Raw genomic sequence first — 21232 nt, forward strand, 5'->3', positions numbered from 1 at the left:
AGTGGATGGGAATGAAATTGGTGTGCAATGCATTTTTTTAGATGGAATTTGTTAGGTTAAATAATTGCAAACCTAATAAAGCAAATGAGCGGGAAAAAATTAGGTTAAGTTGCTGCAGACGTAACAAAATTAATAAATAAGGATGTAAAAAAAAAGGCATGTAATTAAAAAAAATTCAAAAAAAAAAGTGTAAATTCTTGACAAAAAAAAGTATAAAATAGAAGGATCATACGTGATGATATGGTAGAAAATATTTTCTTCAAATAAAAAAAGGCAAGCGGATAGGAATGAATTGGTGTGCAATGCATTTTTTTAGATGGAATTTTCTAGGTTAAATAATTGCAAACCTAATAAAGCAAATGAGTGGGAAAAAATTAGGTTAAATTGCTGCAGACGTAACAAAATTAATAAATAAGGATATGGTAGAAAATATTTTCTTCATATAAAAAAAGGCAAGCGGATAGGAATGAAATTGGTGTGCAATGCATTTTTTTTAGATGAAATTTGTTAGATTAAATAATTGCAAACCTAATAAAGCAAATGAGCAGGAAAAAATTAGGTTAAGTTGCTGCAGACGTAACAAAATTAATAAATAAGGATTAATACAAACACGTATGTGTATGAGCGAAGAGGAATATTTTATTCTCATTCTTCCCCATAAATCTCACTATTTAATTCATAATTCTATTCTAGTTTTTGTTTACCATGACTATATCATTTTCTCCTTTATATGCAATAATAACGAGATCTCCCTAATTATTAGTCAATCAAGTATGACTTACTTACAAAGTCTCTCAAGTGTTGTGTTATGCACAAATAAATTATGAGTGTTGTTAACAAGTGTCCTTAAGGTACTAGTTAAATATTCTAAAATAGAAGTAATTGGTAAATTTTATGTAAAAAAAAAAAATACTTTTTGAAGTTTCAAATTGTTCAATCAATTTCAAGACAAAATTTATTCTTTAAATCGTCAAAAAAAATAAAAATTATTCTTTAAACTTCTTAACATGTGCCTTCAGCACACTTGTTATCATTTCTCATAAATTATTCGTAGACTAAAATTTACACTAAAATAGGGAGAAAGTAGTAAATCCCTTAATATACAAGAGGAAGATAGTTGAATATATTTTTGAGGATTAATTCACTCGATTTTTTTCCTAACACACGTTATGAAAAACTCTTTCTTTTAACGATTAAAATAGATATTGACCTCTCAAATCATACAAGTCACATAAATTTACTGAGATTTAATCAATAAAAATGGTGTGTTGAAAGTTTTTTATTAAAAAATATCCTAAAATAGATCAATTTATCAACTTATTGACAAACAATTGTCACGTGGACTTTTGTTAAACATCATGCCATTGTTTTCTTTAGATAGAAGACAAATGTTAATAGACAGTTCCCTAAAAAAAAAAATGTTAGTAGACAGTAATTAGGTGTTCGTATATTACAAATTCTCATTCTTTCTAGTTTTTTAGGATCTTTAACTCATTTAATTTATTTTTTATCTTTAACTCAAATCAGTTGAGCTACATTACACTCGATATGTGTTGCAGTAATAAAAACAAACTTTCTTGCTAAACAAAAGTTTTGTTAGACAAATGTCACTATACTAAAAAGTGACGACTAAAATTTATAACGAGAAATGTATGGGGTGGAGAGAGAATATTTTTTGTAGGATTGAAAGATAAAAAATAGTATATTTATAGAAATAATATTATTTAATACTAAAAGTGGAACAAAACTTTTTATATTCTTTATATTTTCCTATGAAGTTGATGTGCATATACCACTCACTATACCTTGCTATTGCTTTACTATATAAATGCCTTTCCACTTGATCTACATTCAAGCCAAGATTGTTGTTGAATTAATTAAACTAAACACAAGGATGAAGAACTTTGGTATAAAGTTACAAAATCTTTGTATTTTCTTTCGCAACATTTTTCATGGTTTCTTGTTCATAAGAAAAAAATTCTTCCATGTTTCCTTGCCTCGTGCTCTTTCATTCCAATTCCAATTCCAATTTCAATTCCAATTTAACAACTTTTTCATTCAACTATGTTATTTCATTATCCTTTCTTTTTTCGGTTACTTGGGTCTCAAGTTTTCAAAGCCAAAAACTTCTTTTGGACCCAAAGACTTTGATCTATTTTACACTTCTGTTTCTGCTTCCACTGTTTCTAGCATGACATCAATAGAAATGGAGCACTTCTCTAATTCCCAACTCATTCTTCTTACTTTTCTTATGTTAGTTGGTGGTGAAGTTTTTACTTCCATGCTTCAACTTTTTCTTGATAGGCTAAATTTCACCCAAAAACATTGTGTCAAAAATGAGTGTAGTAGTTGTGTTAGTAGTACAACTCTCTCACATAAAATCCATCAAATGGAACTTGGTTTGGTTTCTATGCCTCAATCAGAAAATCATGCTCAAATTGATAAAAATAATATTAACGATAAAGATAAACTTAAGTATAATTCTCTTAGGTATCTAGGTTATGTAGTTTTGTGTTACCTTATGGTGGTTCATTTTTTTGGTTTTAGTTTGGTGACTTTGTACATAACCTATATACCAAGTGCTAAAAATATTCTCCAAAACAAAGGCATCAATATTGAAACATTTTCTTTATTTACCATAGTTTCAACATTTGCAAGTTGTGGTTATGTACCTACCAATGAGAACATGATGGTTTTCAAGAAGAATTCAGGACTTCTTCTTCTTATTCTTCCACATGTACTTTTAGGTAATGCCCTATATGCACCATGTTTGAGGCTACTAATAACTTTTTTGAAAAGTATTACAAAAAGAGAAGAATTCTCTTACTTGCTGAATAATTCAAAGGAATTTGCTTGTGATCATTTGCTCTCTACTCTTCATTGTTGGCACCTTGTTGGCACTGTCTTTGGTTTCAATGTGATACAATTTATATTGTTCTGTTGTATGGAGTGGAGTTCTAAGATTATGGAGGGACTAAATATCTATCAGAAATTAATTGCGTCTTTGTTTCAAGTAACAAATGTTAGACATGCTGGTGAATCTGTTTTTGATACATACTCCATCTCTTCAGCCATATTGGTGCTCTTCATTGTCATGATGTAAGTTACTATCTTTCTTCCCTAATGCTATTAATATGGTTGCTAGGTCATATATAAAATACCAACATGGAGATGATCTTCCCCATGTTGATTTAAGATCCCCTGCGATCCGATCCAACGGTGGTATCAGAGCTAATAATGACTATAAATTTGTGATTGGCACCATATATCAAAAGTTTTCATGAAAAAACTTATCCTTGAGTAAGAATATATATAGGTAGATGAATGAAATGCACACTTGAGGGAGGGAGGAAGCAATTGTTAGTGTCAAGTGTGAATAAAAATGGCACGATGCAACTAGGCATGTTGAAAAATATATAAACGAGTTGTTTTGGTTTACAAACCTTTTTTATATGGTTAACAATATATTCACAATCTATTCAAAGTACATGTAGGATCGAAAATAAACAAAAAAATATTAGCCACCAATAACCCATAAACATTCCAATGGTTGATCACACCACCGATGTAAATATTATTAATTAAACCCACTTAAAAAAAACTAGTTTTCAATTTGTGAGTAAATTAAATTACTCAATAATACATCATGTATTGTCCTTAACCGCTACATGCTCTTTTTATTTTCTTTTCCAACTTTGAAGAAATAGCATTTGAAATAGCAAATATTATCGTACCCTTGATGGCGACAACGCTTATTGGTTTTTCAAGACAATATGCATGTCTGATTTCTTAGTAGACAATCCACTACACATTGCACCCTTCAATTTTTTTTTTTTCTACTACAATGTACGGCTATATATATATATATATATATATATATATATATATATATACACACACACACACACCTATTAAAAAATTAAGTGCATATTAACGATGAACACCTTTTATATTTGGACCAAAAACTCACACTTTTCTTTTTTAAAAGCCACTAAATTGAAAGAGTGTTATGATAATTTTATTTTATTTTTTAAAAAAATTTCCTTGCAATTAATGAATCATCATCTTTAGTCTCTCATGGCTGCAAATAGTCCATGTGCTCAATATTTTTTTTATCGTCATTGCTTACATTTGTGGAAGCATCAAAACTCTAGGTTTTAGTCTTTGACAACATTAATTTCCATATATTTATCGTCTAAATTTTTTTATGGAAAAAAATGCTTACAAACATCTCAAGAGCATATATTAATGAATCGAACGTAGAAATACAATTATGGAGTTGGTTTATTTAATTTTTTAAAAGTTTAAAACATTTTCTTTTTAAGGGAAAAACATTTGCACTTGCGACATTTGTTAGCAAAACATTTTTTCATGCTATTGTTCCTAATGAAAATACCATGCTAATTAACTCAAAATTTGGTTGAGACATAAGTAACACCTAATTAAATATTATTTAACTTAGAGATCAAACTAATACTTTCCAAACAATAGCCTTAATTAAAATGCACCAACCATTTATGTCTAGACCTTTGTTAGCTCTTTTTTTTTTTTTTCTAGTATAATTTCTAATTTCTCTTTCAATATGCATTAACCAAATTTTGCTTTGCATAAATTCCGTTTTACCACTTTACATGGTGCACGGAACTAGAATATGATAATAGATTTGACCACTCACAAAAATAAATTCTAATTTGTGATTTATGCGTTCTCAGTAGCTTGCAATTTTAAAGTTGTACGTATGTGTGAGTTTGTGTGAATGCAAAATACGAATTATGGAATCTCTTCCTTGTATAATAATAATCAAAAGTTTAATTATGCTACTTTATGAGATCAAGCAACTTTCTATATAAAAATATGTTATCCAAGAATCAAATCAGTTATTCATGGGCATCAACTGTTAATGGAAATTGATGTTTTGTTTTGAATTATTTTGGGTATAACTTATGAAAAATGTTTCATGGATACTCATGTACCCCATTGACTTCTTTAAATGTGATATGTTAACGATGTGATAAAAATAAAAAGATAAAGAGAAAAAAGAAGTGTTCAATGAATATTTGAAAAGAATATGTGTTCAAATATAATTGGAATTTTTTGGTACATCCTCCTTTTTTTTTTGGTACATCCTTTTAACCTTTTTCTTTTCATATTATACACATAATATATATTTTTTTGCTGGTCCAAAAATGCTTAGTTTGAAATTTCCTTCCAACAGGTATCTTCCACCGTACACAACATTTTTACCAGTAAGGGACCAAAATGATGTGAAAAGAGACCAAAATAGCCTAGTGGATCGTATTATATTCTCTCAGCTATCTTACTTGGTTATTTTCATTATTCTCATTTGCATCACTGAGAGACAAAGCTTAAAAGATGATCCCCTCAACTTCAACGTCTTGACCATCACTCTTGAAGTCATAAGGCAAGCATCTCTCTCTTAAATTATGTGGCAATATCATGAATTCTTATTGGATGTCATTCAATGTCCGTTTAAAAATTAATTTACACCAACAATGTTAAATATATATACAAAATATTTTCTGTCAAAAAGTTTGTTGAAAATTTAAATCCATATTTATTGAAAATTAAGAAGTCTCACATAGATGAAATAATAAAATAAAATAAAATAAAACAACCCATTTGGGGTTGGCCTAGTGGTTGACTTGGGATCTTGGAGTGCGCTCCTCTCAAGGTCTCAGGTTCAATTTCCTCTGGTGCCAATTTCAGTGGGCAAATCCTAGAACGGCCCCCCGTAAGTGGGCGGTGGGATTGATCCACTCAGATTAGTCGGTCCTTGGATCAGATACCGAGTTTTCAATCGGTCCTTGGATCAAATACCGAGTTTTCAAAAAAAAAAAAAACAACAACAACAATGTTTATGATTATATATAAGAGGCTGAGTTTGAGTTTATTTTATAATTATATATAAGAGGCTGAGTTTGAGTTTATTGATTTGAACTTTTGGATAATAGATTTATTTTTTTTTTAAATATAAATATTGATTTGAACTTTTGGATCATAGTTTTTTTTTTATTTTTAAAAAATCAATATTTATTTAAGAAACGATTAATTCGATGGGTTCAATCAAACCATTCACCTGGGAGAACAATATATATTGCTGCAAATTACTGTATTATGGATTAAATACAAGGTAGTACATTACTAATGGGTAACGTTATGATGATTAAATTGTGCAGTGCTTATGGGAATGTAGGGTTGTCGACAGGATATAGCTGCTCAAGACAATTGAAACCTGATATAATGTGCAAAGATTCATGGATTGGATTTTCAGGTAGATGGAGCACAGAAGGGAAGCTTATTCTTATCTTGGTAATGTTCTTTGGGAGGCTCAAGAAATTCAATATGAATGGAGGCAAGGCATGGCACCTGTCCTAGCTAGCAGGGTCAAAATTCTCTCTATTTAATTTAATATACACTTTTATTTGAAGAAAGATAGATCAAGATCCTCTATATTTCTTAGGCTCCAATTAGAATAGAGAGATAGACACAATCACATAAATATGAAATTGGTGGCACCCAAGTTAAAATTGGGACCCATGTTTGTGCTCCAGCAGCACCATGTGCTGGTATAATAAGGTAGTTCTAGAAATAATTAATCAAGATATGGTCATAGAAGCTACACATGCATGGACCATGCAGATCGTGTGTATCTATATATGTTTTTGTGGTTCAGTTTTATGTTAGTGAAGCACTGCAGAGACCCTACATGGCTGATCCATGAACCATCGTAGACCATGAATAGTTTCTTCTTTTACAAAAATAAATGATATTCATTTAAATCGATAGAGTACATCAATATAATACAAATTTAAAGTCGTTAAAAACAAAAAGGATGAATATGCGAATAAACTCACAATATTCATGTTAATAGCATAAAACGGAAAAATACATATATGCTTACAAATACGACTATATTCAAGCCATAGAAATATATACTATGTTTTCGGATCTGCAACGTTGACGCTGGAAAAATCATTGATTGAATCTACACTTGCCCAAAACAAAAATCAGCATGATAATCCATCACTAAGCAGTAAAAACATCCATGTCCACATCCAGACTAATTGCCAACATTTTCGGTTATTTAATTTCATATTTATGTTGTCTTTGAAACCAGTCTTAGACCCATATGTCATAACGACAACTCATATTCCTTGCTCCAATCTAATTTATACATTTTCATGGAGAGATTAAACAAAATTAATCGAAATGATGTGAATAAATGAATTTTTATACACATGAGATGATGAGAATATTCAAGGTGGGTCCAAATTTGGCTTTGATTAAAAATTCAAAGGTTTTAATAGATTGAAAATCTGAATGAAAAATCAAGGAGCAATATATATATGGATGGATCTCTAGTCTCAAGTCTCAATATGTTTGCATTTTGAGAGGGAGATCACCACTCCCATGTTTCTCTTTACTAAGGAGATGGATGAATGGGTATTTATATCTATTAACGATGAATGGATTCATGGAGCTTTGATGTGTGTAATGGTTTCATTTCATGGAGCGAAAGCGAATATTAGAAATACATACTAACGGTATTGGATGGAGATATAACGGCAGGGGTTGTTGTTGACAATTAAAATAATAGAGGAGGTGTCAGTTATATTTACACAAATATGAGGGGAGGTGAATTTAATTTTTCCTAAAATAAATTAGTCACCCAAAGCTAAACTAAACTACATATAAAATTTGATGTTTGGATTAAATGAGTTTTTACTTCAAAACTCATTCAAAACCGCACCATAAACTAGTCATATATCAAGTGTTGAAAGGTCAAAACCAATATCATGGTCGGCATGGCAAAGTATCTTTATTCTAACTAAGTGATTGGGTTCAAGTGTTATAATCTCCATCAAAGGATGAATTGTTCGAGAGAATCCAAATTCGACTTCTAGATATAACAGTTCTTGATTAAAATATACTTGTGATGGACAATTTTGACAAGTGTACCAAATTGCTCAGAAGTAATAAAATGATAAGTAATGTCGTCTCTATAGGAAATATCGTTTCAACTCAGCAACCAACGTTAGTAATCAGGTTTGATAGCAGAATGTTAGTGACAGTTAGTATTCTTTGAATCCCCTCTATTTACTTGTTGGATTTAAAAGACAAGTCAACCTTCACTTATAGGACAAGGACTCTACTTAAGTATTGAGTTCGTTGGACAATAGGTCCCTCCAGCTGTAAAGTTTCACATGTTGATCACTCAAAGATTATACGCATCACTAAATGGTATATTGTCGTCAATCCCACAAAGGTCAATTGGCAACATACTAAATATTAGCGTGGGGTCTTACTCTTTCAGAGGTAATTGAAACATAAAAGAATTGAGATCTCTAAATTATCATCTAAAAGCATCAACTTCGTCTATAAATCTTAGCAGTTTATACCATACTTTTTCTTACCTTATTCGTTTTACGAGCGGGCAATCCTATCTCATCTACCTTACCAAGGGGAAAGGAATAAAAGTAATATGCAACGATTGGAAAAAAATGTTTGCTCGATTTCCAAGTTCATACATCAACCATAGGTATGTCACAGTCCCTACGTGAATGAAAGCATTAAGACTTTGCATAAGAAAATTAAATAGAAATTATAACATAGTTGAATAAAAGAATTGAATTAAAAAGAACTAACAAACAAATAGAGGTTCATCTTAGAATCCTACCCAATTAGGGTTTAGTTACTCATGGTAACTAAAGAGAAAATTATAAAAGAATAAACATACCTTAGAGACTAAAGTTGAGGAAAGACACTCCTACGTTGAAGCTCCTAATGTTTGCTTTCCTCTTGAGCTGCTTCATTCTAATTTCCAAGTTGATTTGGGTTGAAATCTGGGCTTTTTCCTCAAACCTGCAGAGAAAAACTTTCAAGTGTGCATGACCATATAATTAAATTTTAACTCTTAAATCAAGTTTTGGTTATGAAATATGAAGACTCTAAACGCATAAGAATGCATCTGAAGCATATGAGAAGCTACTAAGACGTAGAACAAGATCTGAAGAAAGGTCAACCAGAAAGTCAACATCCTGATCAGAAGAGAATTTTCGTTCAGAAGCATCTGAAGGAATAAAGACTCTAAAGGCATCAAGCATTTGAGGACCACGTCAGCATATGAAGACTCTAACTCAATTTTTCGTCTTCTGAAGGAATGTCACTTTTAGACTCAGAGTACCACAGTTTGTCTACTTTTGATCACGTGCAGAAACAAACAAAGAAATTTAAAGGCAACGATATTGTAACTAATCATTCAATTATAAGCAAATGAATATCGAATGACTACTCAACGATATTATCTATTTGAGTAAAGACTCAACGTCTCGGATCAAGCTTCTCAATGACTAATTTGATGCATTGGCGCTTTTTCAATAATGACTCTTAGATTTTCTCTCATATAAGAACCTGAGGTTTTGAAGAAAAATAAAACTTCTGTAATTTTACAAGTGTCCTTGTTCTGTTAAAATCAATAGCGCAGAAAGAGTTGGAGAAATTCTTTACAATTTTCAAACGCCAGAGACAATTTTAATAGTGTCATTATTTTTAAAAAAATTCTGCTCTGTCTGGCTATTCTCATGCCCATGTGCGACATAGAAGCATTATGCATCCATAGTACATATGTAAATGTTTATTATTCAATTCTGAAGAGTAAAGACGTACTCAAAACCTGTTATATATGAAAAAGCCAAAACTATTTATTTATTTTTCTTTGGTAGAAAAACTACTTATTCTTTGGTCTTGTTCTTTTATTCTTTAAGTCAGATTCAGTGCATAACTAATAGTGTAACCAATAATTGGACACGGGTTTTACACGGGATGGTTATATCACAAGTGCATTTTTTTTTTTTTTGAGAGGGATTATATCCTAATTTTTTTGACGGTATACTTTTATTCTAATATTTTCCACTCTAAAATTTGGTGGGCACCTACGATGGAGATTAGATATAATTAATTCAAGACTCAAAATTACTTCAAAACAATTAAATATAATAAAATATATGATGTTATATGATTGAATGTTTAATACATACTCACCAAAACTCTAGGGTAAAAATGGATGATGGTTCAGTACTGGACCTTAAATATCAGATATCCTAAGAGAAAACTCCATACATATTATTATGGGAAAGGCCAAATACATCCCTGGGTCCTTTAAGTTTCACGTTTGTAACAGATAGATCCTTTAAGTTTCAAAGGTTACAGATAGGTCCTTTCAGTTTCTAAGGTTTCAGATAGGTCCTTAACGGAGGTTGATAGAAAGGACCTATGTGAAACAAACTCGAAACTTAAAGGACCTATCTGAAACCATAGTAACTTAAAGGACTTATATGTAACCTTTAAAACTTAAAGGACCTATCTGTTACAAACGTGAAACTTAAAGGACCCATGGAAGTATTTGGCCTTATGGGAAAAGACAAAAGTCTGTACAAATTATTATAGAAAAAATAAAAGACATTTAAATAAACACATGATAGCCACATAAAGTGTAGCATTACCTACACGGAAATTATTCTTTAAATACACTCTTTTGCATTGGAAATCAATCATTGCAACAAATATTCACTAGTAAATATTAGAAACAATCAAGATGGAGATCTTAGGTTGTTATATGAAAAAGTTTCAACTCCTTTGTAACACTTCATGTCAAAAAGTTGCTTGTCTAACCAAATCATTTTTTTTCTTAGCAGCATGTTTTTATCGGTTCATCCTCCTAAGAGCAAATCCATTATGTGTTCAAATTCTATATTTCATCTCTATTTCCTTTTTTGGGTTTGGATTTCTCAAAGCTCTAAATCCTTTACATCAAACAACACCTAAAAACTTAGATTTGTTCTTCACATCCGTTTCAGCCACCACAGTTTCAAGCATGTCCACGGTTGAAATGGAAATTTTTTCTAACCCTCAATTAATCATCATTACCATATTAATGTTCATAGGTGGTGAAATCTTTACCTCCATGTTAGGGCTTTATTTCATTAGATCAAAGCTCAAAACTGATATTGATTCTTCTCATGCACGTTTTGCTTTTGCAAACCCCATCATTGTTGATCAAATTCAGATTGAAGTTGAAATGGTCACAAATTCTAACCTTCACATAACTTCCTTATCAAAGCCAAATATTAAATCACATGAATCATTGAGTAGCACAAGTGAAAATTTGAGGTATTTGTCTATGAAATATTTGGGTTATATAGTTCTTGGTTACATTATAATTCTCCATTTTATAGGTCTATTTGGAGTGTCTCTTTACCTTGCAATGATTCCTAGTGCTAAACAAGTACTAAAAAACAAGGGTATAAATATGTCCACTTTCTCAATTTTTACTATAGTTTCAACATTTGCAAGTTGTGGATTTATTCCAACAAATGAAAACATGGTTGTTTTTAGAAAGAATTCAGGTCTTCTTCTTATTCTCATTCCACAAGTACTTCTTGGGAACACATTATACCCTCCATGCTTGAGATTTTGTATATGGGTATTAGGGAAATTTTATAAGAAGAAAGAGTGTAGGTATCTTTTGAACAATGTAGAGGAGGTTGGTTACAAACACTTGTTACATGGGAAACACACTCTTTATCTTATGGCTACTGTTTTTGGGTTTATTATTATTCAAGTTACTTTGTTTTGTCTAATGGATTGGAATTCAGAAGGTTTGAAAGGGTTGAATTATTATCAAAAATTGATTGGTGTGTTATTCCAAAGCATAAATTCAAGACACGCTGGAGAAACTATTGTGGACCTCTCAATTATATCACAAGCAATCATGGTACTATTTGTCCTCATGATGTTAGTTTCTCTCACTCTCTCTATCTTTTAAACCACTAATTATTATTATTATTATTTTTATTATTAGGCCATTTTGAATGGGAATACCTAACACAATAAGTGTGTTGAATAGGTAGGCACTCCAAATGTACAACACTCTAATAAACACACTACTATATTTCTCTCCATATCCACATATTTTTTACATTAAAATACTTTTTTATTTCAAATATAATGATATAGAGTTTCATAGAAAGATTTAATAAAAAAATTGAGGGATTGAATGTTTATAAATAATAATATTAAAAAATTACAATCCAAGGATATGCACTTGTGTGAGTGTGACCCACTAAAATACTCAAATGTAGAGAATTATATGTGGATTTTCTTAGAAGCATTTATTGTCCTTAGTTTAACTAGTCATTTTTAGGTTTAAAGTGTCATTTTAGCATTTATAGAAAAATCCAATTTGTGCAATATTTCACATGTTAGACAAACCCATATAATTCTCTACATTTGAGTATAGAAAAACTCAATATAGATTTGTATAACATTTGCAATATTAATGGGTTTATACAGGTTTAATGGGTTTTGAAAAACCCATATATTGCACATTCAAGTTACTTTATCTAGGTTTAATTGGTTTTTCTATTCTCAAATGTAAACCATACCTATATTGGATTTTTCTATACTAAAATTTGCACATAATAGAAAAACTCAATATATTTTTCTTTTTGTTAAAAACTTAAATATTTGTAGAAATTCTTTTTTATTTTTATTTTTTGTGGATTCTCTTAGGAGCGTCAATGGTCCTCCATAAACAGAGAACCAAAGTAAAACCTAAATAATTTAGATGACCAAAATAAAACTTAGCCTAGTATATAATACTGTTTACTGAGTTATTAATAAATAAGTAAATAATAACCATCATGATAATTTGTACAGGTACCTTCCACCTTACACCTCATTCCTCCCTTGGAAAGACGGATCCGGATTGTCAGAAAGCAGTGAGAGGATGCAGAAAAAGAGAGGAGAAAAAGTAACGGAAAATAAGATATTATCTCGAATATCTTATTTAGTCATTTTCATCATACTAGTTTGCATAACTGAGAGGAAACAATTGAAGGAAGATCCTCTCAATTTCAATGTCTTCAATATTGCTGTTGAAGTTGTCAGGTTAGATTTATGTTAAATATCACCCTCTCTAATTCCAACATTAAAAAAAATCTCTTTTTTGGGTTTATTACTTCCTCCGTTCCTCAATAGATAACCTAGTTGACTCTGACACATGTATCAATGCATATGTTTTATCTTTGATATCTTCAATTCTCTACTAAAAAAAATTATGAAAAATATGGTCAAAGTATGTCAAGTATGTCAAGTATGTCACTTACATGATATTATTTATCTTTGTGAATTAGTAGAAAAATATGGTCAAAGTATGTCAAATCAATAATATATTATCAACTAGGTCATCTATTGAGTGACGGAGGGAGTATTATTCAAGTTACTTTGTTTTGTCTTCACTTTAAATGAGATATACTCTATCCGATCATTATGATAAACAAAAATTTACTTCTTAAATTTATTGAATAATTTAAAATCCACATAACAGATATTCATAGGAATATACGGCTATTAAAAAGTGCGGGTATTCTTAATTAAATATGATTAAAATCATTCTAGCTTAACCTGAGTTTAAATTCAGGTTAATTCTTAAAGAGAGTTTGTTGTCTATTTAAGTCCTATAAAACTCGAATGATTAGTCTCTTTTGCACACAAAGAAGATGCCATTTACACCATAACAAAATATGATTAAAATCAGCATGGCAGATATCGAGTCGAATGTATGTCAAGTGCGTGTACGATATTCATCTTGGCAGACAAGAGTTATATCAACCAAAACAAGACAGCTAGGATTACAACTCATGCATATGCCCACTTTGTGTATTGTCATTTATTTATATCCATACATTCTAATCCATGTAGCCTGGTTTTGTTTAGAAGGATAAAACAAACTAATTTTGTTGTTTTTACTTTTTACACGGTAATTTTTTTATAGTGGCCGAGGTTTGAACCCCGGACCTTGCATATTTTATGCATTGTTCCAACCAGTTGAGTTAAACTCACGAGGACTTTTTACACGGTAATTATCATAATTGAAAGGTTGACTATTATAATCTAATTCATTAAAAATAATAAGGTTGTCGCTCCAAGAGAGTAATCTCAATGATCTTGTATTTTACTGATATCCTTTGGTGGATAAAAGTTTTCTAGAAAAATGAATACATGTAGAATCTGCTAATAGTAATAGAGCATTAAAAACAAAAGGAGAAGAGCAACTTTAAAGATCTCATGAAGAATATGTTGGAATATCAAGTGTGTGTAATATATAATATTAAAGAAAAACATCAAGATATCATGTTACTTGTTTTTTATTGAGATTCTCATGCTTTTTCTTATACGAAATATAAAGATTATCTTGCTAGCTACTGGTTATACTTCAAATCAAAACATCACTTCATATTTTTAGAAGAAAAAAAATCACTAATAATACAACAACGAAAATTGATTGATGGCACAATTTACTCAAAAAAAAAAAAAAAGATTGATGTCACGATATTAACGCTTTTTCTTGTAAGGAAACGGTACTAACTTCTTATAATAATTTGGTAAAAAAAAAATCTTATAATAATTACTCCTCGCAGTTCTAAATTATATATCATTCTAATAATTTTACATATATTGAGAAACACAATTAATTTTGTATAAAAAAGAGTAATTATCAATTATTTGACAAAAATATCATTCACTAATGGTATGGAAAACATAAATTTAAAGATATGAAAATAAAAATAATAAATAGTAAATAACATAATAGAAAAATAAACATTAATTATTCATGATACCGTAAAATGACATATAATTCTGAGAACAAACAAATTTTTCTAAATGAAATATAATTTAGAACAGAGAGAGTATTAAGTATTATAGTAATTATTACTACTATCGAAAAAGTGAAGTTCTACATGTCTCTCTATCCATATTTTCTCTCTTGTATTTTGTTGTTGTATTTTAGATATTGTAATGAAAAGTGTAGATTACATGGAAGATAATTATTATACCAGAGATAAAGGTAAACCTAAAAAAGTACTTCCTTCGTTCCAAATTATACGACGTTTTGGGCATTTTACACATTAGAAAATGTAATTAATTATGTATGAGAAATATATATTATGAGTTGTTTTAAAAAATTGTCATTAATACATGGTATGTGAGAGATAAATTAAAGAATTGAAAGTAGAGAGAGTAATAAATAATTAATTGTATAATAGGAAAAGTAACATTGATATTTCATTGGAATTGTAAAACGACTTATAATTTGGAACAAATTTTTTTCATGAGCGATTTTTAATTTGCGATGGAGATAGATTAAAAGTTGGACCGAAATATTATTTACGATAAAAAATTATGACGTAAATCGAACGATGTAGGCCGACTCATTTAGTGTAATAAAATTTGACTGTTGTTGTATTTTAGAAAGTGTGTATACCTTTAATTTAATTAGGTGTTCATCATAGAAGCTCCCTTAAAACTAACTCATATGTATCTTTATAATATAGGCCAAATATATCTCGAGGTTCTTTAAGTTTAACGTTTGTACCATATTGGTTTTTTTTAGTTTAAATTGGTCTTTTAAGTCATTACAAGTGTGCACCTAGTCCTTTGGATCATAATATATATGCACCATTATCCTTTTTTCATCAAACTTAATTAAAAGCGTGTATGTGGATGTCTATTTCAAAGTTGGTAAGTCGAAATTCATCGCTCTTGAAACTAAGGTTCATAGATGTATTACCCAGTCTTAATTTAAAACAAATTGGATCAATTTATTTATTTATAACGTTTTTGATGAAATATTTATCAATAAAATTAATATTGAACTGAAAAACAATATGTATGTAAGTAATAATATTCGATGCCATAAACATTTTTTCAACGCTTCACCTTAATGTTAAAATGTATGTATGTAATAATGTTTGATGTAATACACTTTTTAAATGTTGCACCGAAAATATAACACTAACGCATGTTATGTGTGACAGTGCATATCAGAACGTAGGATTTACTATGGGATACAGTTGTGAACGACAGTTGCATCCAGAGGCAAATTGTGAAAACAAATGGATTGGATTTGTTGGAAAATGGAGTGATGAGGGTAAGATCATTCTTATACTTGTTATGTTGCTTGGAAGACTCAAGAGATTCAACAGAGATGCAGATAATCCATGGAAACTTCTATGATTCATGAATATCAATTCTATCCAACATCAGCTTCGATTTCACACAAATTAAATGTGTGAGTGATCTATGATCGATTTTATATCACTTGTAACCAATGTACAAATTGTCTTAAAATGACCAAACGAAATTTTAATGTGTGAAAAAATTATTCCACTTCCATGCAATGTAGCAATTCGAGTGCTATATGCTAATAAAGGTGTCAACAATAAAAATTTAGTATGGATAAAGTTATTAAAAAAGTATTTGGAAAAATTATATTTCAAGGATGACATTTCCAATTTTTAAGTTCAGAATAATTATATTTTTTTAAATTATTTCCTCTATATAAAAATATACACATACAACTCTCAGATTAATATTTTGGCTTAAATGTTTCATTGGTCCCTGCACTTTCACCATATTTTGGTATTGGTCCTGCACTTTTTTTTGTTTGGTTTCAGTCCCTGCACTTTGTAAAGATATTGACATTGATCCCTCTGTTAACATTCTGTTAAAAAAAAAGAAGCAAAACTAACGGAATGCCACGTGGCCCAATCATTTCACGCCACGTGGCACATAAAAAACAAAATTTCAGAATTAAAATAAATCAAATAAAATAATTAATTATTAATTAGTTTTATTGCTATATATTATGCAGTATTATTTAATTTAATTAAAAAAAAATCCTCTACAAAGAATGGTTGCTCGTGAGACATCTTCCTCTAAAACCCATCATATCCACCGATAAGACCATTTCTATTCTTCTTCTTCACCCATCTCCATCAATACCCATCTCCAATTTCACATTCTTCTTCTTCATAAACTGTTAGGTATTTATAGGTTTCACCATTGTAATTTCTTTATTCGAATCTAACCAAGCATGGTTGTGTCACCTGAGTTAATGGTTCAATTGTAGGTTTCACCTTTCTTTTGTTCCCTTTCTTCTAAATCGGAAAATTCAGTGGTAGGAATGCTTCCAAACCAGAATTGAAATATCAGAAAGTGAAAGTTACAGCTACAGAAAACAAACATAAATTGAACCATTAAACGTACAACAAAAGAACAAGAACCGATTTTGCAGAATCGACAATTCAGTGGTAGTAATGCTTCCAACGATGATGGAAACGCAACTCAAAACAAAAACGAAGGTGACATCAGAGATAGAAATCGCGAACGGTAATCGAAACGGAAACAAAAACTAAACATGAATTGAATGATGGAGGTCGAAATCAATTTTATTGATGGAAGACGAAATCGAAACGTGATGGATGAAGGTTGAAATCTAATCGCAATGCTGAATCACGAAAATCCATTTCTTCTTCCTTCATCCATCACGATTAGATTTATTTTAATTAAAACTAATTAAAAATCAATTCTTTTATTTGATTTATTTTAATTATAAAATTGTGTTTTTGTGTGCCACGTGGCATGAAATGATTGGTCCACGTGGCACTCCGTTAGTTTTGTTTTTTTTTTAACAGAAAGTTAATAGAGGGACCAATACCAATTTTTTTACAAAGTGCATGGACTAAAACCAAACAAAAAAAAGTGCAGAGACCAATACCAAAATATGGTGAAAGTGCAGGGACTAATGACACATTTAAACCTAATATAATTTGAAGCGTATTTACGACATTTCGGATTATATAATCCAAAATCAATCACAATCCAAAACACCAAAGGTTTGTTGTTAAATCACATTTACTTTTAATTATTTTGGAATATATAAATCGAATGTGTAAAATATGAGTTCAGTCTATATAATCTAAAATGTATCAACATATAGAGTACACATATTTGCAACTTTATATCTACTTGCAACACACAACAAAACATATTATAGACATACATCAACATATAACACAACCCCCACCCCCTCTTACGATGGTACAACATCCCTTGTAACACCCCGTTTTCCCAACGTAAAAATTGCATATTAAAAATCAGAGTAATTCAACTTTAAACGGAATGCTACACTTCTTAAAAATTCATAAACTGAATGAATAACAATTTATTCTTCAAAATCATTTAACATAAGTAATTCAAAACTTCGCAGCGGAAATTAGTTCAACAATAAAAATAATCTTTGGCACGCAGGCCTCATCATAAAAATCTCATAAGTCTTGTTCAACATTTACTCATAAAAATCCATAAGTAATACTTAAGGAATAGAAATAGAAGACACAATCACATCCCGTTATGTATCAGAGCACCTAAAGACACTGTGAGAGATAGTCACCCACGACTGCGCTAATCTTGATTACCTGCAAGTTACCGATACGAATAGCAACATTTCCAAGCAGAGGGGTGAGATTTCTCAAACAATAATATTAAACATATAAATCATATAAAGTACATTCAACAACTTAAACATCTTATAATTCATTAATCATATCTAACAACTTAAACTTCCTTAACTAGTGTCATTAATCTTCTTATATTGGTCGTAAAACTATCTTAATACTAATCATAAACATCTTCATATATTATCAATTACTAATCTTAACATCATCATATAACATCAAATAATAGTCTCCAACAATCATCACATGGCATCAATATTAATCACAAACGTCACCACATTTCATCAAACATTATTTATAAGCATCAACACCTAATATCAAATATAATCATAAGCATCATCATGTAATTTCACATAAGTATTATTATCAAAACATAGCATTACCGAAAACAACTTCATAATCAAATTCGTAATCAACTTCATATATCAACATAATTATAACTCACGTAACATCTTATCATAAATCATTCGTCTTCATTCATCATAACACTTCATTAATAACTTATCAACTTGACATCTTAACAACTTGACAACTTGACATCTCAACATCTTAACAACTTCGACTCGACTATGCAACTTCTACTTCTCAAATCATCTTAGACATCTTCATTATGCATGTGGTACCACCAGGGCATTAAGCCCCCATCTCTAAGGTCATAAAAGACCTGTCGGGCATTGAGCCCCCATCTCTAAGGTCATAAAGGACCTGCCGAGCATTAAGCCCCCATCTCTGACTATGCAACGACACAACTCTAATGCAACGACATAACTTTCGTACAACTTAGACAATTTCATGAACCTCTATGACATCCTAACATCTTGACATCTTGACAACATAACATCTGAACAACTTGATGACTTCATAACGACTCGACGGCTTAACAACTCTTATCATCTTAACGTCTTAACATCTTAGCATCTTGACAACATATGGATCACATAAATAATTCATGTCATATCATAATATAACAATATCAAATGATAATAAACAACATCTTAAAACATCATATTCATCAATCATAAACAACTTCATACAACATCGTATTTAAACATCAACAATAATTCACTATGTATCTTTGTAAAAACATAATAAATTATCCACAACATATTTTCATGTCAAACCAAAGCTACTGGAAAAGATGTCACAAATATCAACAACTTTCATGTTTACAACAAAGATCAATTCAAAACAGAAACATATGAACAAAACGCAAAAACATGAAACAAAGAATGTTGTCACCGTACAATTTCGCTAAGACCTCCCTGTAGTATTTTCATCATAACTCAAAGACCAAACATCATTTTCACGTCAAACCAAAGCCACTAGAAAGCTAACAAAATTATCTAAAGCTTTCATGTTTACGCCTAAGACAAATTCTGTACCGATCAATACCAGTTTTCATTTTAAATTCGGAAAAGTTGTGCTGAAAGTCCATAAAAATTCATTGTGACCTACGTGCAGTAGTTTGACCATAACTCAAGTTCTATAAATCGTTTTGACGTGAGATCAATGGCATTAGAATGCTAACATCCATACCTACAACTTTTGTGTTTACATCTAAGACCAATTCCGCACCGATCAATACCACTTTTAATATCAAAATTCGGGCAGAATGCAGATTTTCTTCAAGTTTCACCTAATCTCATGGTGCTAACCTCAAAACTACTTCCAATAATCATCCTATGGATTATCTAAGGTATGTACACACTTTCTACATCAATTCAACAAGTTTTCATCATCTAATCAACAAATCTCTCTCAAAACCCTAATTCTCAAATTCTCACAAACTCTCCCCAACTTGTTAGATGTAATCTAATGATTTAACAACTTAATATTAATGCAAGATAGTCTCACCCTCACCTTAGATTAATTCCTGAATCAGCAGCAGCGTTCTTCTTTCCTAAGGTCTTCTCCTCTTCTCTTGACTTTTCTCTTCTCTTCTCTTTTTTCTTGTTCTCCTCTTTTCCAAAAAGCGGTTCTTGGTAAACTCTTTCTAACCTAAACTTCTCTAGTTATAATACTAAAATATTCTTCCCAAATCTATTTAGGCCCAACAACTTATTCTTCTTTCTATTCTAACCTCCAATTTTACTCACACTAATAATCCTCATATTCTAATAAATAATATTTCTCTACTAAATATATAATAATACACCAAATAACAAATATATATCTATAACAATTAACAAATATATTATGCTAGTAAATACCAACATATAACATAACAAAATATCGCTGAACAAAATATATTAAATAAATTATGAAAAGACATCTAATCTCAACAAATCATATATCCCTCATATACATCATATAAATATATAAATATATTCTAAAACTAATTAAAATAGTTAAATAAAATGGAGGGCGTTACAACTCTCCCCAACTTAAAAGAATTTTGTCCTCGAAATTCAAGCACAATAGAAAATAAATTTAGTCATTACTTCTTCAAACAAAACACAAAAACCACATCAAATTAGTCAGTTAAACATGATCACATGAAGAAAAAAACATAACTACTAACTAGAAAACATGACGACACGACACAACGACTCATCTACTTGGCCGGACGGACCGACCAGGCTCTGATACCAATTGTAACACCCTGTTTTCCCAACGTAAAAATTGCATATTAAAAATCAGAGTAATTCAACTTTAAATGGAATGCTACACTTCTTAAAAATTCATAAACTGAATGAATAACAATTTATTCTTCAAAATCATTTAACATAAGTAATTCAAAACTTCGCAGCGGAAATTAGTTCAACAATAAAAATAATCTTTGGCACGCAGGCCTCATCATAAAAATCTCATAAGTCTTGTTCAACATTTACTCATAAAAATCCATAAGTAAT

General features: G+C 30.3%; 2 protein-coding genes across 2 annotated transcripts; both read left to right on the forward strand.

Annotated features, from left to right (window-relative positions):
* The first annotated feature begins 1853 nt into the window (after positions 1-1853).
* LOC146918731 (cation transporter HKT1;3-like) lies at positions 1854-6800 on the forward strand. Its single transcript, XM_085720360.1, has 3 exons — positions 1854-3099; positions 5216-5422; positions 6198-6800. Exons 1-3 carry the CDS (start codon positions 1895-1897, stop codon positions 6394-6396), a joined length of 1611 nt encoding a protein of 536 aa, XP_085576486.1. The 5' UTR covers positions 1854-1894; the 3' UTR covers positions 6397-6800.
* Positions 6801-10573: 3773 nt separating this feature from the next.
* LOC146918732 (cation transporter HKT1;3-like) lies at positions 10574-16255 on the forward strand. The gene is made up of 3 exons (XM_085720361.1): positions 10574-11814; positions 12739-12969; positions 15900-16255. The coding sequence occupies exons 1-3, from the start codon at positions 10616-10618 to the stop codon at positions 16096-16098; spliced, it is 1629 nt and encodes a 542-aa protein (XP_085576487.1). The 5' UTR covers positions 10574-10615; the 3' UTR covers positions 16099-16255.
* Positions 16256-21232: the final 4977 nt, after the last annotated feature.

The sequence above is a fragment of the Medicago sativa genome, chromosome 6 (genome assembly GCF_051527215.1).
Source record: "Medicago sativa cultivar Bolivia chromosome 6, Bolivia_mono, whole genome shotgun sequence".
NCBI classification, from domain to species: domain Eukaryota; kingdom Viridiplantae; phylum Streptophyta; class Magnoliopsida; order Fabales; family Fabaceae; genus Medicago; species Medicago sativa.